Source organism: Muntiacus reevesi, chromosome 4 (genome assembly GCF_963930625.1).
Source record: "Muntiacus reevesi chromosome 4, mMunRee1.1, whole genome shotgun sequence".
In the NCBI taxonomy this organism is placed as follows: domain Eukaryota; kingdom Metazoa; phylum Chordata; class Mammalia; order Artiodactyla; family Cervidae; genus Muntiacus; species Muntiacus reevesi.
In genome coordinates this window covers 81246695-81265077 of record NC_089252.1, presented here as the reverse complement: position 1 = coordinate 81265077, position 18383 = coordinate 81246695, and the positions used below count along the sequence as shown (strand labels likewise).

The 18383-nt window shown below is 38.9% G+C and overlaps 1 protein-coding gene across 2 annotated transcripts in view; it reads right to left on the bottom strand.

The window, feature by feature from the left end:
* The window catches only part of SUMF1 (sulfatase modifying factor 1), an 86826-nt gene that overhangs the window by 5425 nt on the left and 63018 nt on the right, over window positions 1–18383 (bottom strand). For both annotated transcript variants that reach the window (XM_065933266.1, XM_065933265.1), the window contains one exon: window positions 6811–6870. In XM_065933266.1, coding sequence (XP_065789338.1) covers window positions 6811–6870 — 60 coding nt within the window. The remainder of the gene's footprint in view (window positions 1–6810; window positions 6871–18383) is intronic.

Genomic DNA, 18383 nt, shown 5'->3' with positions numbered 1-18383 from the left:
AATTTGATCTCTGGTTCCTCTGTCTTTCCTAAAACCAGCTTGAACATCTGGAAGTTCACAGTTCACATATTGCTGAAGCCTGGCTTGGAGAATTTTGAGCATTACTTTACTAGCATGTGAGATGAGTGCAATTGTGCGGTAGCTTGAGCATTCTTTGGGATTGCCTTTCTTTGAGGTTGGAACGAAAACAGACCTTTTCCAGTCCTGTGGCCATGCTAGGTTTTCCAAATTTGCTGGCATATTGAGTGCTGCACTTTCACAGCATCATCTTTCAGAATTTGAAATAGCTCAGCTGGAATTCCATCACCTCCACTAGTTTTGTTCACAGTGATGCTTTCTAAGGTCCAGTTGACTTCACATTCCAGAATGTCTGGCTCTAGGTGAGTGATCACACCATCGTGATTATCTTTTTTGTACAGTTCTTCTGTATATTCTTGTCACCGCTTCTTAATATCTTCTGCTTCTGTTAGGTCCATACCATTTCTGTCCTTTATCGAACCTACTTTTGCACGTAATGTTCCCTTGGTATCTCTAATTTTCTTGAAGAGATCTCTAGTCTTTCCCATTCTGTTGTTTTCCTCTATTTCTTTGCATTGATCGCTGAGGAAGGCTTTCTTATCTCTCCTTGCTGTTCTTTGGAACTCTGTATTCAAATGGGAATATCTTTCCTTTTTCTCCTTTGCTTTTCACTTCTCTTCTTTTCACAGCTATTTGTAAGGCCTCCTCAGATAGCCATTTTGCTGTTTAACCTTAGGCAAATCTTTTCTCAATCTGCTCCACTGATAAAATGGTCTACTAATGGGATAATGTCAAAATGCTTCATCTTATCTTTGTATGAAAAAGTTCAGTGGTAGACGTGGAGATTATTTTAACTGTTACTTTATAATGAACCCAATGCTCTTAATTAAAAGAACTCATTTTGCCTGTCTTATCTGACTTCTTTGGGTTAACCCACTTCCTAACTAAAACAAAAGCATTCATCAGCTTTCCTGTAGGACTTAGAGACCTTGTGTTGTAAAGATGATACTACTCTTGCCAGCATCTGAATACAGTTATGCATTTGCTAGGCTTCCCTGGTGGCTCAAATGGCAAAGAATCTGCCTACAATGCAGGAGACTCGGATTCAACTCCTGGGTTAACTCCTGGGTTGGGAAGATCCCCTGGAGAAGGGAATGGCAATGCACTCCAGTATTCTTGCTTGGAAAATTCCACGGACAGAGGGACCTGGCAGGCTACAGTCCATGGGGTCACAAGAAGTCGGATTGAGCAACTTCTACTTTACTTTTTGGGCTCCTCCAGTGACTCAGCGGTAAAGAATCTGCCTGTAAGGCAGGAGGTGCAGGAGACATGGGTTAATCCCTGGGTTGGGAAGATGCCCTGAAGAAGGGCATGGCAATCTATTCCAGTATTCTTGCCTGGAGAATCCCTTGGACCAAGGAACGTGGTGGGCTACAGTCCATAGGGTTGCAAAAAGTTGGACATGACTGCAGAAACTTAGCATGAATGCATTTGCTACATAAATAGGAAAATTATTTGCTATATAAATGGGAAAGGTGAGGGACTATCTCTGGTGACAAGGATTAGGGTTAGGGTTAGGTCTTTGGTGAATGGCACAGTTCTATATGCAACTTATCTCTCAGATTACTATTTTAAAATTAGGTGTTTGTATGCCACAAAATACAGGCTGTAGCAACTGTAACAAATTTCGCCTGCCTGGAACGCTGTGGTCAGAAAAGACACTCATGATGTATAAGAGATTTTGCTTACAGCCATACTTGAAGACCCTGGTACATACAGCATAATTCCATTTGGGGAAGAAAAATTAAAACTGCACCAAAAAGTTGAGTAGAATACTATCAGTATATTCTTTAGAAAGCAAGGTAAATTATTGTTTTCATTTTTATGTTTATTATTTATTTTCTAATTTTTATGCAATGAAAATGTTTTGCTTACATAACAAAAAAAGCTTCAAATAAGTGATAAAAACAGCTACTCTTCCACTGGATCACAGCAATACCTAAACTCTTCCATTTACCTAAATGATAAAGAACTAAACCCTAAAAAGCAAGTCTCACTACTAAAGTTACTGTTGAAAAGGTCAGGACGATCACATGAGAAAACAGTCAATTCACATTATCATTGCATTTTAAATGTACTCATTCACTCAGCAAACACTTTTTAATAATAAGTACTTCATTTTAAATTCTAGTAATGGGCAACTAATGAAATACATAACTAAAAAGGAAAATGGCCTGATTTCATATGTCCTCATTGCTCTTTCTTTTTTTTCCCAACTCTACTTTTAGCACCAAAAATGGCTATTAATGATGTTAGGACTTTGAGTGGCTAAAATATAGGTCATTTTATTAATTAAGAACAGAGGTAGTGGTGAGGACTTGTTTTAGCCCCATTTCATCAAAATAGCTAATTACTGTGTGAAACTGATCTGGATAGCTGCACTAAGCACCTGAGCATGGATTCAAGAACAATCCATTTAAGACAAAGGCTTACTAGCCTCGGGGCGCTGGAGTCAAGTGGGATGGGAATATGGCTTTCATGAAAGGAAGAGTTTTAGGTATAAAGAATAGTTTTGAGGTATCTGTAGCTCATTAGGAACAAAATGATTATAGAAAAATGACACAGTAGAACCCAGGTCTCTCAATTTCCCATCCACTGCCCTTGTCAATACACCTGATCAACTCCTTTTGCTAGTAATCTTGGTGTAAAATGGTGGGGTTGTGGGGGCAGAGAGTAAGAATTTCCTCCATGTTGTGGGTTGGGCTAAAGATGTCACGGGAATTAATCTAACAACGTCAAAAACAACTATTTCTTGAGTACTTACTATGTGAACTGTTCTAGAATCTTCACATGGGTTAAGTGACTTAATCCTTCCAATAATCCTGAGGTAGGTATTATCTGTGCCTCATATACACAAAGGAAAAAATGAGGCACAGGCAAGGTAATGGTGTTCCTAAGATCACATGGCTTATGACCATGAATCTAGGATTAGAGTTTCTTCAAACCCGTTCTAGAATCTGCTGTTAACACCACATTGACTCACAGTTGCTCTTCTGTGCTCTCTTATCCTTACTGAAGCCATACATTGGACGGACTCTCAAAAAGTCAGAAATAATCATCAGACCTTACTTTAGTCATGCAGACTGGCCCTGATAATGATCAAAAATAAGTCACCTTCTAATTAAGGTGATTTTTTTTCAAAATGAATTAACTATTCTTTTTTCTTTTTATTGATTTTCTTTCTTTTACTGATTTTCACCTTTGCCGTAAGAATTATTTCTAGAATTCTGCCTATCTAGTTACCAGTTCATTCGCTGGTTCTTTATTCAGAAGAGAAGATGGAGAGGAGACAACCTTAATAAAGATGATGATTAAAAATGATGGCATTGTTTTGGAAAGAATTATGTCCTCCAAGTTCTTATGCATGAAGCCCTAACCTCTGGTGACTGTGATTTGGAACCAGAATGTGATTGTGATTTGGAAGCGTGACTTTAAGGTGATAATTACATTAAAAGTAAGCTGTTAGGATGGGCCTTCATTCAATCTGAGTGGCATTCTTCTAAGAAGAGGAGATTAAGAGATGAAGAGCCCTGCATGCATGGAGGTGAGACCTTGCAAGAACACAGACAGAAGGCTGCCATCTTTGAACCAAGGAGTGAGACCTCAAGAAAACAGACTGGTAACACCTGAATCTTGCACTTCTAGCCTCCAGAACTGTGAGAACATAAATTTCTGTTGTTTTAAAAAACAAAAAAACAAAGAATGATGGTATTAGCAGCAACTAAGTTACTAAGTCTTTACCATGAGCTAGGTATGTGTGTGTATACATTTGTTTGGTACATTTGTTCCTCATAAGAACCTCACTTACAGTAGCTGCAATTATGATGCACATTTTACAAATGTGAAAACTGAGGTTTAAAAAGGTTAAGTAATTTGTCTAAGGTTACAGGCAAAGACTAGCAAAGAGAAGTTACAGAATTGCAACCCAGATCTAATTCTAGACTCCACAGTTTAATGCACTTACTATACCTCGTGGCAGTTAAAGCTGTTACTCTTAATCTAGTGGAAAGATAAGCACTCTGAAAGTAATTCGCAATCAACACTGTGCTATTTCCTTGACCTCACCAAAATAACCAGACTGAGGTTAAATACCTACATCATTTACAATTAATTTGACTGAGATCCTAGAGCTGCCATTTCTCTCTGGAAAATCTTGGGTTCCCACTCAATTTTGCCCACTCTGCTGTTCTCTCTTCTGGAACACTCTCTCCACCCCTCTGATCCTGACTAAATTAAAACTTATCCTTCAGGATGACTAAGAAAAGTTACAGATGTGTAATATAAACTCTAAATCAACCACAAAAATTTTAAAACAAAGAGTTAAAGCTAATAAGCCAAAGAAGAGACAATGAAGTGATTAAAAAGCTTAATCCAAAAAAGTTTAAAAAACAAGAGAGAGAGCAAATGGAAAAGAACAGATGAGACAGAGAGAAAAACAAATCTCAAGATGGCAAATTTAAACCCAACCATAACAATAATCATGTTAAATGTAAATGGTCTAAACAGCAAGTGAAAATGCAAAGATTATGTGAATAAATTCATAAACTCAGATGAAATGGATAAATTTCTTGAAAAGACACAAACTCCCAGAGATTAATCAACAACAAACAAATAAATTCACCATATTAACAGAATAAAAAAGAAAAACCACATAAACATCTCATTAGTCTCAAAGAAACATCTGGCAAAATCCACATCCATTTCTGATAAAAACTCTCAAAAATCTAAGACTAGAAGGAAAGTTTCTCAAGTTGGCAAAGGGCAGCTTTGAAAACACTACAGCTTATATCACAGCTAATTCTGAAAAGCTGAATGTCTTTCCTCTAAGATCTAAAATTAGATAAGACTGTACTTATCACTCCTATTCAACAATATACTAGAGGTTCTAGCCAGAGAGAAATACAGCAAGAGAAAGTAATAAAAAAATATCCATATTAAAAAGGAAGAAGTAAAACTGTCTACACTCCCAGTTGGTATAACCACTTATGTAGAAAATACAATAGAATCTACAAAAACGTTACTAATACAGATGAGTTTAACAAGGTTACACAACACAAATATACAAAAATCAACTCTGCCATATAACTGTATTTATTAAAAGCATGTATTAGGTTAAAAGATATTTTAAAAGCATAAACTAAGAAGCTCATAAAAATTTAAAACATTTAAAATAAGCAAGCAAAATGAAATGGTAAAGTAGACACATTTATATGTATGGCGCTGGAATATTTTGGTGTTCATACTTGAAATGTTTTTTACAAGTTTCATTTTCTCCACTTAACTGTGAAGAAAAAATCTTTTGGTCCTCAATTCTTATAGAGTAAATGGATCATCAATTAAGAAAAGTGCCATATGTCATAGACATAACTGGTGGTAACTAGAGTTTTGAACTACTGCTGTGCAAAAAGAGAGTCATCTGTTTTTCATGGAAGTCTGATTTCCCCAGCAAGTGGATTCAGATACACCTGCAGTGACAGCTTGAATCAGAGAAAAAAAATCTGGGACTACAGACAGATGGGTATGTGAACATTTTAAACTACTCGAATGACCTAGGGCGGTGCTTTCAATTTAAAATTAAAATTAGAATTTTAAAGATAAATTTGTCTACATCTTGTTATAAAGGTAGGTGTGAAGCACAGTCTGAATCAACTCTATGAAATTCCATCTAAATGATTATATTAAAAATTCTAAGAAATGAAGAAGACACACACACCTATGAACTCGCTCATACACATAATTTAAGAGTCTTTTTAGGCCAGTGGTTCCCAAACTTTGACGTATGTTATGATCACCTTGAGAGCTTTAAAATCCTGATGCCCAGGTCATAATACAGAAAAATCAAATCAGGATGAGGTGAGTGAGGAAACAGGCGTCAGTACTTTTTATAGATCCCAGATGATTCTAATGTGCAATAAAGTTTGAGAACCATTATTTTAAGGCAAAGTTTGACAATGCCTCCATTATCAAATTAATAACTTAATTTGGAGCCATTACAGGGTATTTTAAGTCTCTAACTGCCTAGACTGACTGAATTATCATAGGATGCTCCTTGGAGGAACAATCTGCGAAATGCCATCTTTGCATAGGGATAGAAAGACAGAAGTTGAAGTGCTGGAGACACTAAAAATACATGATTTAAAGAAAAAAAGGGAGAGGCGTGCTATTCAATTTCTAAACTCCTTAAAAAAGGCTACTCATGAAACACTGAGTCACTTCTACTAGCCAAGAACAACTGTCTCTGACACTGACATTATAGCCCAAAGAGAAAAAGCATTCTCCGAGATTAATGCTTTTTCTACAAAGCACATTCTATATACCAAGAACGCTTGGGAGGTTTCCATTTCAATATACCACAATCTACCCTCCACCTATAATTCTTACCTTAATAGCAATAGAGAAGCCAAAAAAATTACTGGAGCCTCAAATAAATTAAGGGTGTGGTTGCAGACTTCCATGCTGGAAAAGGTATATAGTCCACCCAGATTCGTGGGACAACAAAGGTCTCTCAAAGGGTCACAATACAAACAGATGGAATACAGTTGACAACAGACCATTTATAACCTCTGCTTCTTGCATCGCTTATTGCCATGCCTGTGCCCAAACTTCTTTCTTTTCTTGCTTTGATGGAGATGTATTAATAGACATGGATGGGACATTTGGGGGTTAATGATTACAATGGACCCATAAACCTGCTGTTAGAACACCAAAATAGAGGTTAGTGACTTGACTTACTTTATGGCACATGTAGGATCCACCTTTCTTCACCCGGTCTTTCCCAGAAGGGGGGCCTTTCTGTGGATGAAAAGAAGAGAACTCATTAGTTCAGATAGTACAGCTGCCCCCCCAAGGTCAGAAAGAGAGAGGGAGTGTGTTAATCACCCAGTCCTGTGTGACTTTTTGCAACACCACGGACTGTAGTCCACCAGGGTCCTCTGTCCATGGGAATTCTCCAGGCAAGAATACTGGAGTGGGTAGCCATTCCCTTCTCTATCCGCAGTCAGAGCATTTATTTTAATCCAGCCAGCTCTCTCATAGTTGCCTAAATGGGGCACATGCTTTTCTGTCCCTGGATCTTGCATTTGCACCTATGCACCTTCTCGAATGCCTTCCAAATCCTATATCCTCTGGGGTCCAACTCAAGTTCCCACTCTTTGCTGAACTCTGTGACTACCTTAAGCAACCCAAACCCTACAGTGTTTCCTTCCTAGATGACTAAGAGGCTGCCTGGCAACATCTATTACATCAGCTTCTCACGCTGACAGGCAAATTTATCCTGCATTACAACTGGCCTGCAGACCTAGACTGGCAAGCCTCTTTGAATTATGTTTTTAAAACCCTACTGTGAAACACCTTTATAAACCCTTTCCTAACTGAATAAATAGATATAATTTTTCTCTCTAAAAAAACTTTAGGTCAGGTTTACTGAGGTATAATTTATATAAACTTATACTTTTACAACGTTTAAATGCACACTTCTAATGAGTTTTGACAAATGTATAATCATATAACCACCATCACAATCAAGACAAAGAATGTAGTTTATCTTTCTCAAAAACACTTATATAGTGCTTATTATGAACCAAGTAGGACTCTCAGTATTTTGCAGGTATTAACTCATGTGATTTCCGTAACAACTTCTGAGATTGAACAAGTGTCAGAATGAGGATTCACCCTGAGACAGCCTGGTTCCAGAGCTTAGAGACCAAGCGTATAGGAAACTGAATGGTGGCTACCACTATAATGAGAACTGAAGCCAGAAAGAGCAAGCCAAGATGTAAGACTATTTCTTCTAAGGAGGGCTTTGGAAAAACTGCAATAGAAATGAACGCTGTAAAGTTTTAGTTGCCAGGGTCAAAAGCCTCATGATGAGGTTAGCCATGCAAAGAGTATCTGAGAGCTGGCAGTAAACTCCTACAAACCAGAACCACATCTGGGAAGTCTGAGAGGGATGAGTTTTTTGCTTTTCCTTTGTTACGCAAAAAGTCAACCAATGATACAGCTGCCTGCTCTTTGTTTACTGAAAATAAGAGAAGGCTGAACAGTGCTTCTCATCTCAGTTTTCTTTTTTCTTTCCAAGTGTGAGTTGCTCAGTTGTGTTCAACTCTTTTCATCCTCATGGACTGTAGCCCGCCAGGCTCCTCTGCCCATGGGATTCTCCAGGCAAGAATACAGGAGTGGGTTTGCCATTCCCTTCTCCAGGGGATCTTCCCAACCCAGGGGTCCAAACCAGGTCTCCTGCATTGCAGGTGGATTCTTTACTGTGTGAGCCAACATGGAATCTGAGTTTTCCTTTTCCTTATCAAAGGCCCAGATCTAAGTGGCAGAACCTAAAAGAACCATGTTTTCTCCAAGCATAGCTAGCACGCTGATTAGCAAACAGTAACATACTGTGAGCAGAACTTGTGAGCAGAACTTCATGTCTCCTTCAAAGCATTTTCAGGTACTTAAAAAATTGTCAAAGACCAAGCCACTGGCTAGCCTTCATTCCATTGCAAGGCCAATGTTATTTCCATGCCCTTAACTGCTTTATGTTATTTCCATGTCCTTAACTGCTTTATGTTACACTGTTAAACTTTTATTGATTACAAATGGGCAAGCTATAAATGAGAAGAACTACATCTGAAAATAATGACTTAACACCACAGTATCCTTTCCAGGAATATCTGGAATCTGACAGCCATTACCACAGACTCTACTTGGTGAGTTTATTATTGTATAAAAGTAGCATAATCACCCAGAATTCACCGAAGCAGAGATGAAAGCATTTATAACTGTGCTGTTATCCCACAGAATGGCCACTCTCTCCTACATTAAATTTCTCGCTTGGGGATTCTTGCATTGCACTGCTTCGGGTGGTTCTCCACATGCTGGGTTATAATGTACCAAATGACAGTCTAAATTCTGATTAAAGTCGCTCACAGCATATGCTGGCACACAAGATTCAATTCTTTTGTCAAGTTAGATCCAAGAACAAGAAGGAGCTGATTTGCTAACAGGAAGGAGTGAGAACAAAATAGTTCCCTTTTATCACCATCTCATATGAACCAAATCCTCAATCAATAAAAATGACATTCAACAAAGTGACACCCAAGTCCTAATGACAGTCACCCCAGGCTGGTAAGACTACAGCAGTTAATACAGTCCTCTAGGTAACTGCTCAGCCGATCTTTAGAAATAAAACTATTTTTGCCAGAAAGCATGATGCAGGATTACAGGATTAGCTACATCTGTTTGAAATGCTTACCACTTTGCAAAACAAACAAAAAAACAGAAACATTACTAGCAGTGTGTAATGAGTTGAATAGAGCCCCCTCCTTCACATTCATGGTCACCCAAAGCCTCAGCATATGACCAAATTTGGAAATAGGGAATGTGCACATTTGTAAATGTTGTGTTAGTTAAGATGAGGTCATACTGGATTTTGGTGAGCTCTAAATCCAGTGACTGGTGTCCTTGTAACAGGAGGAAAGGACACAGAGAAGGTCGTGTGAAGATGGGGGCAGAGACTAGGGTGATGGAGCTACAAGCCAAAGAATGCCAAGGGTTCCGGGGAACTGCCAGAAGCTAGGAAGAGACAAGGGAGGATTCTAGAGACTGAAGGGAATTATGGCCCTGCCAGGACCTTGGGCTCAGGCTTCTAGCCGCCAAAACTGTGAGAGAATAAACTTTCGTTTTTTCAAGCCACCAAGTTTCTGGTAATTTGTTACAGCAGCTCTAGGAAACTATTATAAGGGGGAAATGCCTCCATTTCTCTTTGCTGAAGAAAGGATCAATAAATCAAAACTAACAACATCTCTCATGGTCAAGTCTGTTGTTGTTTAGTCGCTAAGTAGTGTCTGAGTCTTTCTCAACCCTTGGACGGTAGCCCACCAGGCTCCTCAGTCCATGGAATTCTCCAGGAGAGAATACTGGAGTGGGCTGTCACTTTCTTCTCCAGGGGATTGTCCCAGACCAGGGATCAAACCCGGGTCTCCTGCACTGAAGGTGGATTTCTTACCACTGAGTCACCAGGGAAGCAGGTTAAAATTACTTAAAGGAGCTACAGACTGTAGTGTCTGAATACCTCACCTTTCTGCCTACATACCGAGTAAGAAGAGAGGCTGCCATGCCTGCATGATCTACACCACCAGTATTCAAGAATCTAAGTAAAAATACACAATGAACACAGAGATTGTGCTCAGAAACAGATAAGAACCCACGTGAAAGCCGATGATGGTGTTGAGTTCTTCTGTATCTTTGCTGATTTTCTATCTAGTTACACTACTGATCACTGAGAAAGGAGCATTATCACCTCCACTTAAAACTGCAGGTTAGTCAATTTTTCCTTTCATTTTTATCAGTTCTTGCTTCATATGTTTCAGCTCTTTTCACTGGGGCATGCATGTTTAGTATTATTACATCCTTTTGGTGGATTGATTGTTTTATCACCAAACAATGTCCTTCCCTGACTCTGATGATTTTCTTTGCTTTGAAGTCTATTTTATACATTAAAATTGCCATTCCTGCTGTTTTCTGATTACTGTTTACATAAAACATCTTTTCCCATCATTTTGTTTTCAATCTACTATATCATTATGTTTGAAGTGAGTTTTTTGTAGAACTGTATATAGTTAGGTTATGTATTTTAATCCACATTGCCAATGTGCCTTTTAATATTTAGACCATTGTGCTTTCAATGAAATTATTGATATTTTAGGACTTAAGACTGTCATTTTGTTGTTGCTTTTGTCTGTTTTCTTTTTTCTGTCTTCCTGTTGCAGAAAGATTTCTCTAAAGAAATTCATTTTTATTCACTTACAATGTTTAATCACAGTTTTACATATATATTTAGTATATGTATATTCATTAAACATATAACTTAAATATATATTATATAGTATACATTGCTATACAAGTATTAAATATATATAATACTTACTTTATACATATACAAAACTGTGATAAGATATAAAATATTAGTCTACTGGTATTATTTTACCAATTCCAGTGAAGTACAGAAAATTTACCTCCCTTTATATCTCTTTAGCTTCCCCTGTTTATAATTGCATTAAATACTTCCTCCAAACATATTTAGAAACCCATCAACATCACAATTTCTGCTTCAACCATCAAACAAAACTTGGAAATCTTGAGAGGACAGCTTACTATATGTACCCATATTTTTCCTACTATGTTCTTTCTCCCATCCTGGTGTTCAAAGATTCTTTCTTGAATCATTTCCTTTCTGTTCAGGGAACTTCCTTTAGACATTCATTTAAGATAGGTCTGCTGATGACTGATTCTGTAGTTCTCCTTCATTTGAAAATGTCTTGATTTCCTCTTATTCCTAAAAGACATTTCACTAGATAAAGGATTCTGGGTTGGCAGTTTTCGACACATAAAAAATAATCATGTCTATAAGGAATATGGCGGCTTTCCCAGTGGCTCTGGGGTAAAGAATCCGCCTGCAATGCAGGAGACCCAAATTTGATTCTTGGGTCAGAAAGATCCCCTGGAGCAGGGCATGGCAACCCACTCCAGTATTCTTGCCTGGAGAATCCCATGGACAGAGGAGCCTGGTGGGCTGCAGGCCTTAGCATCGCAGAGAGTCAGACATGATGAAGCGACTTAGCATGTACCATAAGGAATACAGGCGGAAAGTATTGCGTGACTTCTTCTGCCCTTTAATAGGATCTCTGATGAGAAACCCACACAGTGTCATTCACACTGGCTCATCCCCTACAGGTTAAGTGCTGATTTTCTTTGACTGTTTTTAAGATTTTCTGTCTCTGGTTTTCAGAAGTTTAATTATGGTATGTCTTGGTATGGATTTCTTTGGGGTGATCCTATTTAATATTCACTTAGCCTCTTGACTACAGATTTAAGCCTCCTCCCAAATTGGTGAAGGTTTCAGCCATTATTTCTTTGGGTAACCTTTCAACCCATGCTCTTTCCCCTATCCTCTGGGACTCCCAAGACATTTTAGATGATTTTTTTTTCAACAATCACAAAGTTCCCTGAGACATCATTTACTCATTTTGTATTTTCTCTCCAATATTTAGATTGAATAATTTGGTTTTTTTCCAGTTTACTGATTTTTTCCCCCTCTGTCCCTTTCATTTTGCTGCTGAACCCATTCACAAAGCTTTTATTTTGGTTATTCTGTTTTTAAGTTCTAGAATTTGCCTTTAGTTCCCATTTATATTTTCTATTTCCTTTCTGAAGTTTCTATTCTCTTTTTGCATTTGTTTCAAACATGTTAGTATCTATTGGCTGTCTTTCTTTCATCTAGTTTGGTGTCTCCCCTGGTTCTTGGTATGACCATTTATTATTCAGTTGAAACCTGGATAATGTTTATATGTTACATGACTCTGGCTCTTTTTTTCAAAATAATTGTACTACTGAGTTTCATTTTAATGTTTTAAATTACGTATTTATTTGTTTTTGGCTGTGCTGGGTCTTCATTGCTTTGTATGGGCTTCCACTCATTGTGGTGGCTTCTCCCATTGTGGAGCACCGGGCTCTAGGCGCACAGGTTTCAGCAGTCATGGCTTGCATGCTCTAGAGTGTGGGCTCAGTGCTATTGGCACACAGCTTTAGTTGTTTAGTTTAGTTTAGTTTAGTTTCTCCCAGACCAGAGATCAGACACATGTCCCCTGCGCTGGCAGGATTCTTATCCACTGCGCCACTGAGGAGGTCCCTCTGGCTCTTACTTAAACATTCTGTTTCAGTCTGCTTTCTTTGGCACCACGCTGACAGCGGAAAGGAGACAGCCATCTCGTTACCGCCAGGTGGAAGCAGAAGTCCGGGTTCCCCACTTGGTCTCCACTGTCACCTCAGGAGGGACACTCTTCACTTACCGCTGGAGGAGATGAGAGCTCTGGCTCCCCATACAACATCCACTTGCACCATGGCAAGGGTCGGCTTCATTACTGCCAGCCAATGATGAAAGGCCTGGCACCCCACCTGGCCTGCTCTGACACCACACTGGCAGGTAGATTATGGCACCTCAACCAGCCTGATGAGGGTGCATGAGGTCCCTCTTGGCCTGTGCCGGCACAGGAGAACAGTTGTTTTTCTATGGCGCCTACATGGAGTAGGGTGGTTTAGTAAGTCTTAGACTGACTAGAAGTCTACTGTGTTTTTAGACTGTTTCCTGCTTGCTCCTTTGGCTAGAGAGAGTAGGCTTTTCTTGAGACTTTGTTTACACCCCTTGGCATCTGGAGGTTGGTGGTTTCTTCAGCTCCAAGTCTGGGATACATGGGGCAAAAAGAAAAACCTATGGAATTCACCACCATGTCGTTCCTAGGGCCCAAGGTCTGCAGTTACTCTGCTGTCTTTACACCTTTCAGGGACTTTTTATGCTCCTTTTCTAGATAGGGTCCAGAGTTTTCATCATATTTAGTAGGAAGAAGAGGAAATCTATGTCTACTCCATTTTCCTAGAACCAAAGTCAGACTTCCTTCATGTTCATTTTTTACAGGATAGTTTTGCTAGATATAGAAGTCTTAGTTTGTTTCTTTTTTCCCAGGCTCTTGACTATATCACTCTACCATTTTCTGATTTCCATGGTTTCTGATGAGAAAATAGTCACTAATCACACTATTGTTGGCCTGTATGTGATAAGGTACTTTTATCTTGCTGTTTTCAATATTTTGTCTTTCAGCACTGTGACTATGACATGTCTAGGTATATTTCTCATTTGTGTTTATCCTGGTTGAAGTTCACTGAAGTTCTTGGATCTGTAGATAATTTTCATCAAGTTTGGTATTTAGATAATCTTGCAAAAATGTTTTGTCCCGTTCTTGTTCCCTTCTCCACCTGGGACCCCTATTATACATGTGTTAAAATCATGTTCAAATGTTTGATACCATCACACAGGCCTCTGTTGATCAGTCTCAAGTTTTTTTTTTCCCCTCTCTGTTCTTTGGTTTAGAAATTTTCTTTGGACTTTACCTTCAAGTCCACTGATTCAGGCATCCTACCATTTCTAATCTGCTATCATGTTAACTCTTCATTTCAGTTATTATATTCTCAATTCTAGAAATTTCACATGGTTCTTCTTTTATCTTTTTTATTTGTCTGTTGTTAGCCTCTATTTGTTGATTCATGTAGTATTTTCTACCAATTCTTGAATATATTTTCCCTTAGTCCTTTAAATATAATAGCTGCTTTTAAGTCTTTGTTAAATCCAGTATCTGTGCTCACTCAGTTTCTACTTAATCTTTTTCCCTGGTATTGATCAATTTCCTGTTTGCACATTTATTGCTTTTTAGGTGAAAACTAAACATTTGGGTTACTTATATACACATACACATATATAGTGAAAGTATTATTTGACTTTGCACTACTCTCTGTTCCCCTTTCCTGGTACAAATGACATCACAAACACCTGAGGAGAAAACTGAAATTCACTATCTTCAATTTCACAATGGCAGCTGGCCTGTATTTAATAATATTTGTGAGAAGACCTAGCAATTTGGTGAATATCTTAAACACTAAGTACTGTTTTCATCTGCAGATTTGATACTGCCTCAGATCAACCAATGATAATAATAATAACTGTGAAAAACCAATGGACACCCAGTAAAGGATGAAATTAGGACAGAGTCAGGCCTATTTCTCAGAGTCTCCCTCCATTTCACTACATCCTACCCATCTGCTCAAGCAAGAATCCTGAGGAGTAATTCTTGATTCCTCCCTCTCTCTCACCCCCACATCCAGCTGGTCTGATGAGCTCTACCTCCAAAGCAGATCTCTAATGGATGGCAGCTATCATCTCCATAGTAACCATCCTGCTCCAAACCACCTGCTCCATGTTCTACCTGGACTATTACAACTGTCTCCTAAGAGGTCTTGCAACTTCCAAAATGGTACCAACCAGAAGCACAATGGTATTTGTTAAATAAATAAAAACTATGCCACTGTGAAAGAAGCTAGACCAAAAAAAAATAGGTACATATTGTACATTCCATTTATCTAGAACTCTAAAACATAAAAAATACAAATTAATCTACTATGACAGAAAGCAGATCAGCAATTGCTGGAGTATTAGAGGCAGAATGGGCAAAGTAGAGCCATTACCAAGGGCATAAGGAAATTTTGGGGTGATGCTTATGTTCACTATCTATACTATAGTGGTTTCATGAATACGTGTGTACATATATTTATTTTTTGATCAGTATATACAGTTATACTCAGGTGGCACAGCAGTAAAGAATCCACCTGCCAGTGCAGAAGCTATAAGAGACAAAGGTTTGATCCTTGGGTCAAGAAGATCCCCTGGAGAAGGATATGGCAACCCACTCCAGTATTCGTGCCTGGAAAATTCCATGGACAGAGGAGCCTGGCAGGCTATAGTTCACGGGACTGCAAAGAGTCGGACATGACTGTGCACAGCACACACACATATACTTATTTATATATATAAACTGGTCAAATTGTACCCTATGCAAATTATATCACATTTATGCAAATTATACCACATTAAAGCTATTTTAATAAAAATAAACAAATTTTTAAATGCTGGTATTTTAAATAAACTAAGAGATATGGAATCGACTTCAAATAATCCAGGGGAGAAGGAGAGCAGGGATGAGTGCAAGAAAATACAGATGAAACTAAATTAGCCATGAGCTGATAATTATTAAGTCTAGGTATGAAGGACATGGGGATTTAATACACCACTCTCTCAACTTCTGCATGTTTGAAATTTTCTATAATAAGAACAATTTTTAAGTTAAATGAGAGAAAGCACACATCAGAATAAGCTAAAAGAAGAAAAAACTTTCAGAGCCCCCAAATGTTAGGAGTCAAACGTTTCCTCAGAAGTTTTTTATAGGGGGTTTGCAGTTTAAAAGGACAGGTTTCTTTCTCCACCTTCCGATCCTGAGAAGCGTGCATCTTCCCTTGAGAGCTAAGCCATCCTTGCCCTGGCTGGCTAAAAGCTGGGTTCTCTGCACACCTGACTTCTCATCAAGCCTTTGAGCTATCTTATTATCCAGGTTTCCATAGGCTTAATTTTGGCATTCTCAAGTTCAGGATTAAAGAAAAATGATCTTACTGCTGATTTGAAGCACTTCATGCATGGTAAAGCAACGCCCTTGTTAAATCACCCAGTACTGTAGCAATAGGCAGTTCAGAAACACACCAACAGGAGCAGTTTTTTTAACCTTTTTCTTCTAGTGTCTGCTTGTGTGTCTCCTAAAAGGAATTTCTTTCCATTCACCTCAACTGTTTTTCAAGAAAGGAACTCTGGGACTTCCCTAGTGGGCCAGCAGGTAAGACTAGCCTTGCAATGCAGGGGCCGTGGCTTCCATCCCTGGTTGGGGAACTAAGATCTCACAAGCTGCAGGACAACTAAGCCCACGTGCAGCCACTCGAGAGCCTGTGTGCACCAAGTAAAGAGCCTGCAGGATGCGATGAAGGCCCACAGGCTTCAGCTAAGACCTGATGCAGTCAAATACACAAATACTTTTCAAAAAGGAAATCTGCCTACATTTGCTTAGAACATACTACCATAATATCTCTCCCTTCATTTGATCCTCAGAAAAGTCTTGGGAAGCAGAAAGTATCATGATCCCCATTCCAGGGATGAAGAATAGTGAAGCTGAGAGAGATGGAATAAATGGACAGATCCAGATCACACAGCTAGCAAGTGACAAGACTAGAAGCCGAGATCCATCCCACCCCTGTGCTTATCCAGCTTGACTCTTCCAGACTAGCTGCACCTCTGACCAAGGCACATTTGTGAAAAACAATGTAAAAAAAAAAAACAACTCAAAATTCACTTCAGTTACCTGATGTCAAATGTGACAAGGGGTTTTAAGAGTGGGTGGCTGAAACCAGTACTTCAAATAAAGCTGTTTCAGTTATGTGTAATTTTATTCAACCCCCAGCACAAGGAGCAACATAAGGGACTGCAATTAGCTTTAGATGTTGCATGAGGAGAGGAAAACGAGGGTGACACCCGGAGAAAGGTCAAAGAAAGGAAACTAGAGATCAGATTGGAAAGAATAGCACATTAAACACACAGTCCAAATTAACAACCCCCGCAGTATTTTCTCTGTAAAACCAGCATGCGCTGTATGGTGATTACCCTGTTAGAGAAATGAATGAAAACAGTCATTTCCTCCATGCTACTTGTTTCGCCCACGCCCAGTTAAAAAAGAAGAGAATTCTCAACATGGTATTAACTCGCTCACAGTGTCCGTGGTCCTCCATCCTCCAAAAAAATATGTCCCTTTCATAGCCCAAGGACTACAGTAACAGTTCTTCCTTTGGGGGATAATACATAAAACTGGTTATTTAAAACACTGATTCCAACTGTAACAGCTAATAAGAGCAGCTAATATTTACTGAGCACATATTAGAATCAGGTATTGTTTTACTGTTTTGAATTTTTAAAATGATATTCTGATGTAGGTTCTATTATTGGGAGGGCAACTATATAATTAATTGTCCAAATAAGGATACCTTAGGGAGTGAATAGGGCAGCTATGAACAACTGTGCCAGGCATGAGCACAGGCTAGGGATGTTTAGACACCCCATTATCAGGGCCATCTTACAGATGAAGACTCAAAGGACAGAGAGGTTAAGTTGCCTCTCCTGTGTAACACAGCTAGTAATGGGAGGAGCCAGGGGTCAAGCCCAGGCCATCTGGTTCCAGGCTCCCACTCACCACTCAGCCACGTGCCCCTTAAGAGCTGATGTGGTATCATATTTTTAAAGAAATCATTCTACTGTTACAGTTTGAACAGCCCAAGCCCTTCCATATTTCACAAGTTCACTGCAAGAAAACAGCTAGGCCCAAGGGAAACTGAGTTGAGAGTTCATATTTTTTTTAAAATAAAGACATTCATCAGCTTCAGGATAGAGCTGAAATAACGCCCCTTGTTAGATGTGCTTCTCCAAATGCACTTCTCTTGGCATAAGGCATCTGCTTTTTTCACTTAAGAATAAATACACATTTAAAGTAGCAACACTTGCCATCTAAACAGACATTCACATACCGAGGATACCTTCAGTAGTTTCTGGCTCAGATTCCCTGGGGTTTGGGGATCTCAATCTCAGCCTCAAACCATGGAAAAACCTGTTCCATTTCATAGACCTACTTTGTAAGGTCTCATCTTCCCTTGTGTATTACTGGAAAGGTTTTCAAATACCTCCAAGGGGAAAGCATGCCTCAGAAATAAAGGGATAACAAGGAAATCCAACATCTTCCTTTCATTACAGAACAAATGACAGGTGCCATGAAATCTCAGTAAGTCACAATGTCAGGTGCATAGAAAGTGTCTTTATGTACACACACAATAGCGTGTCGATT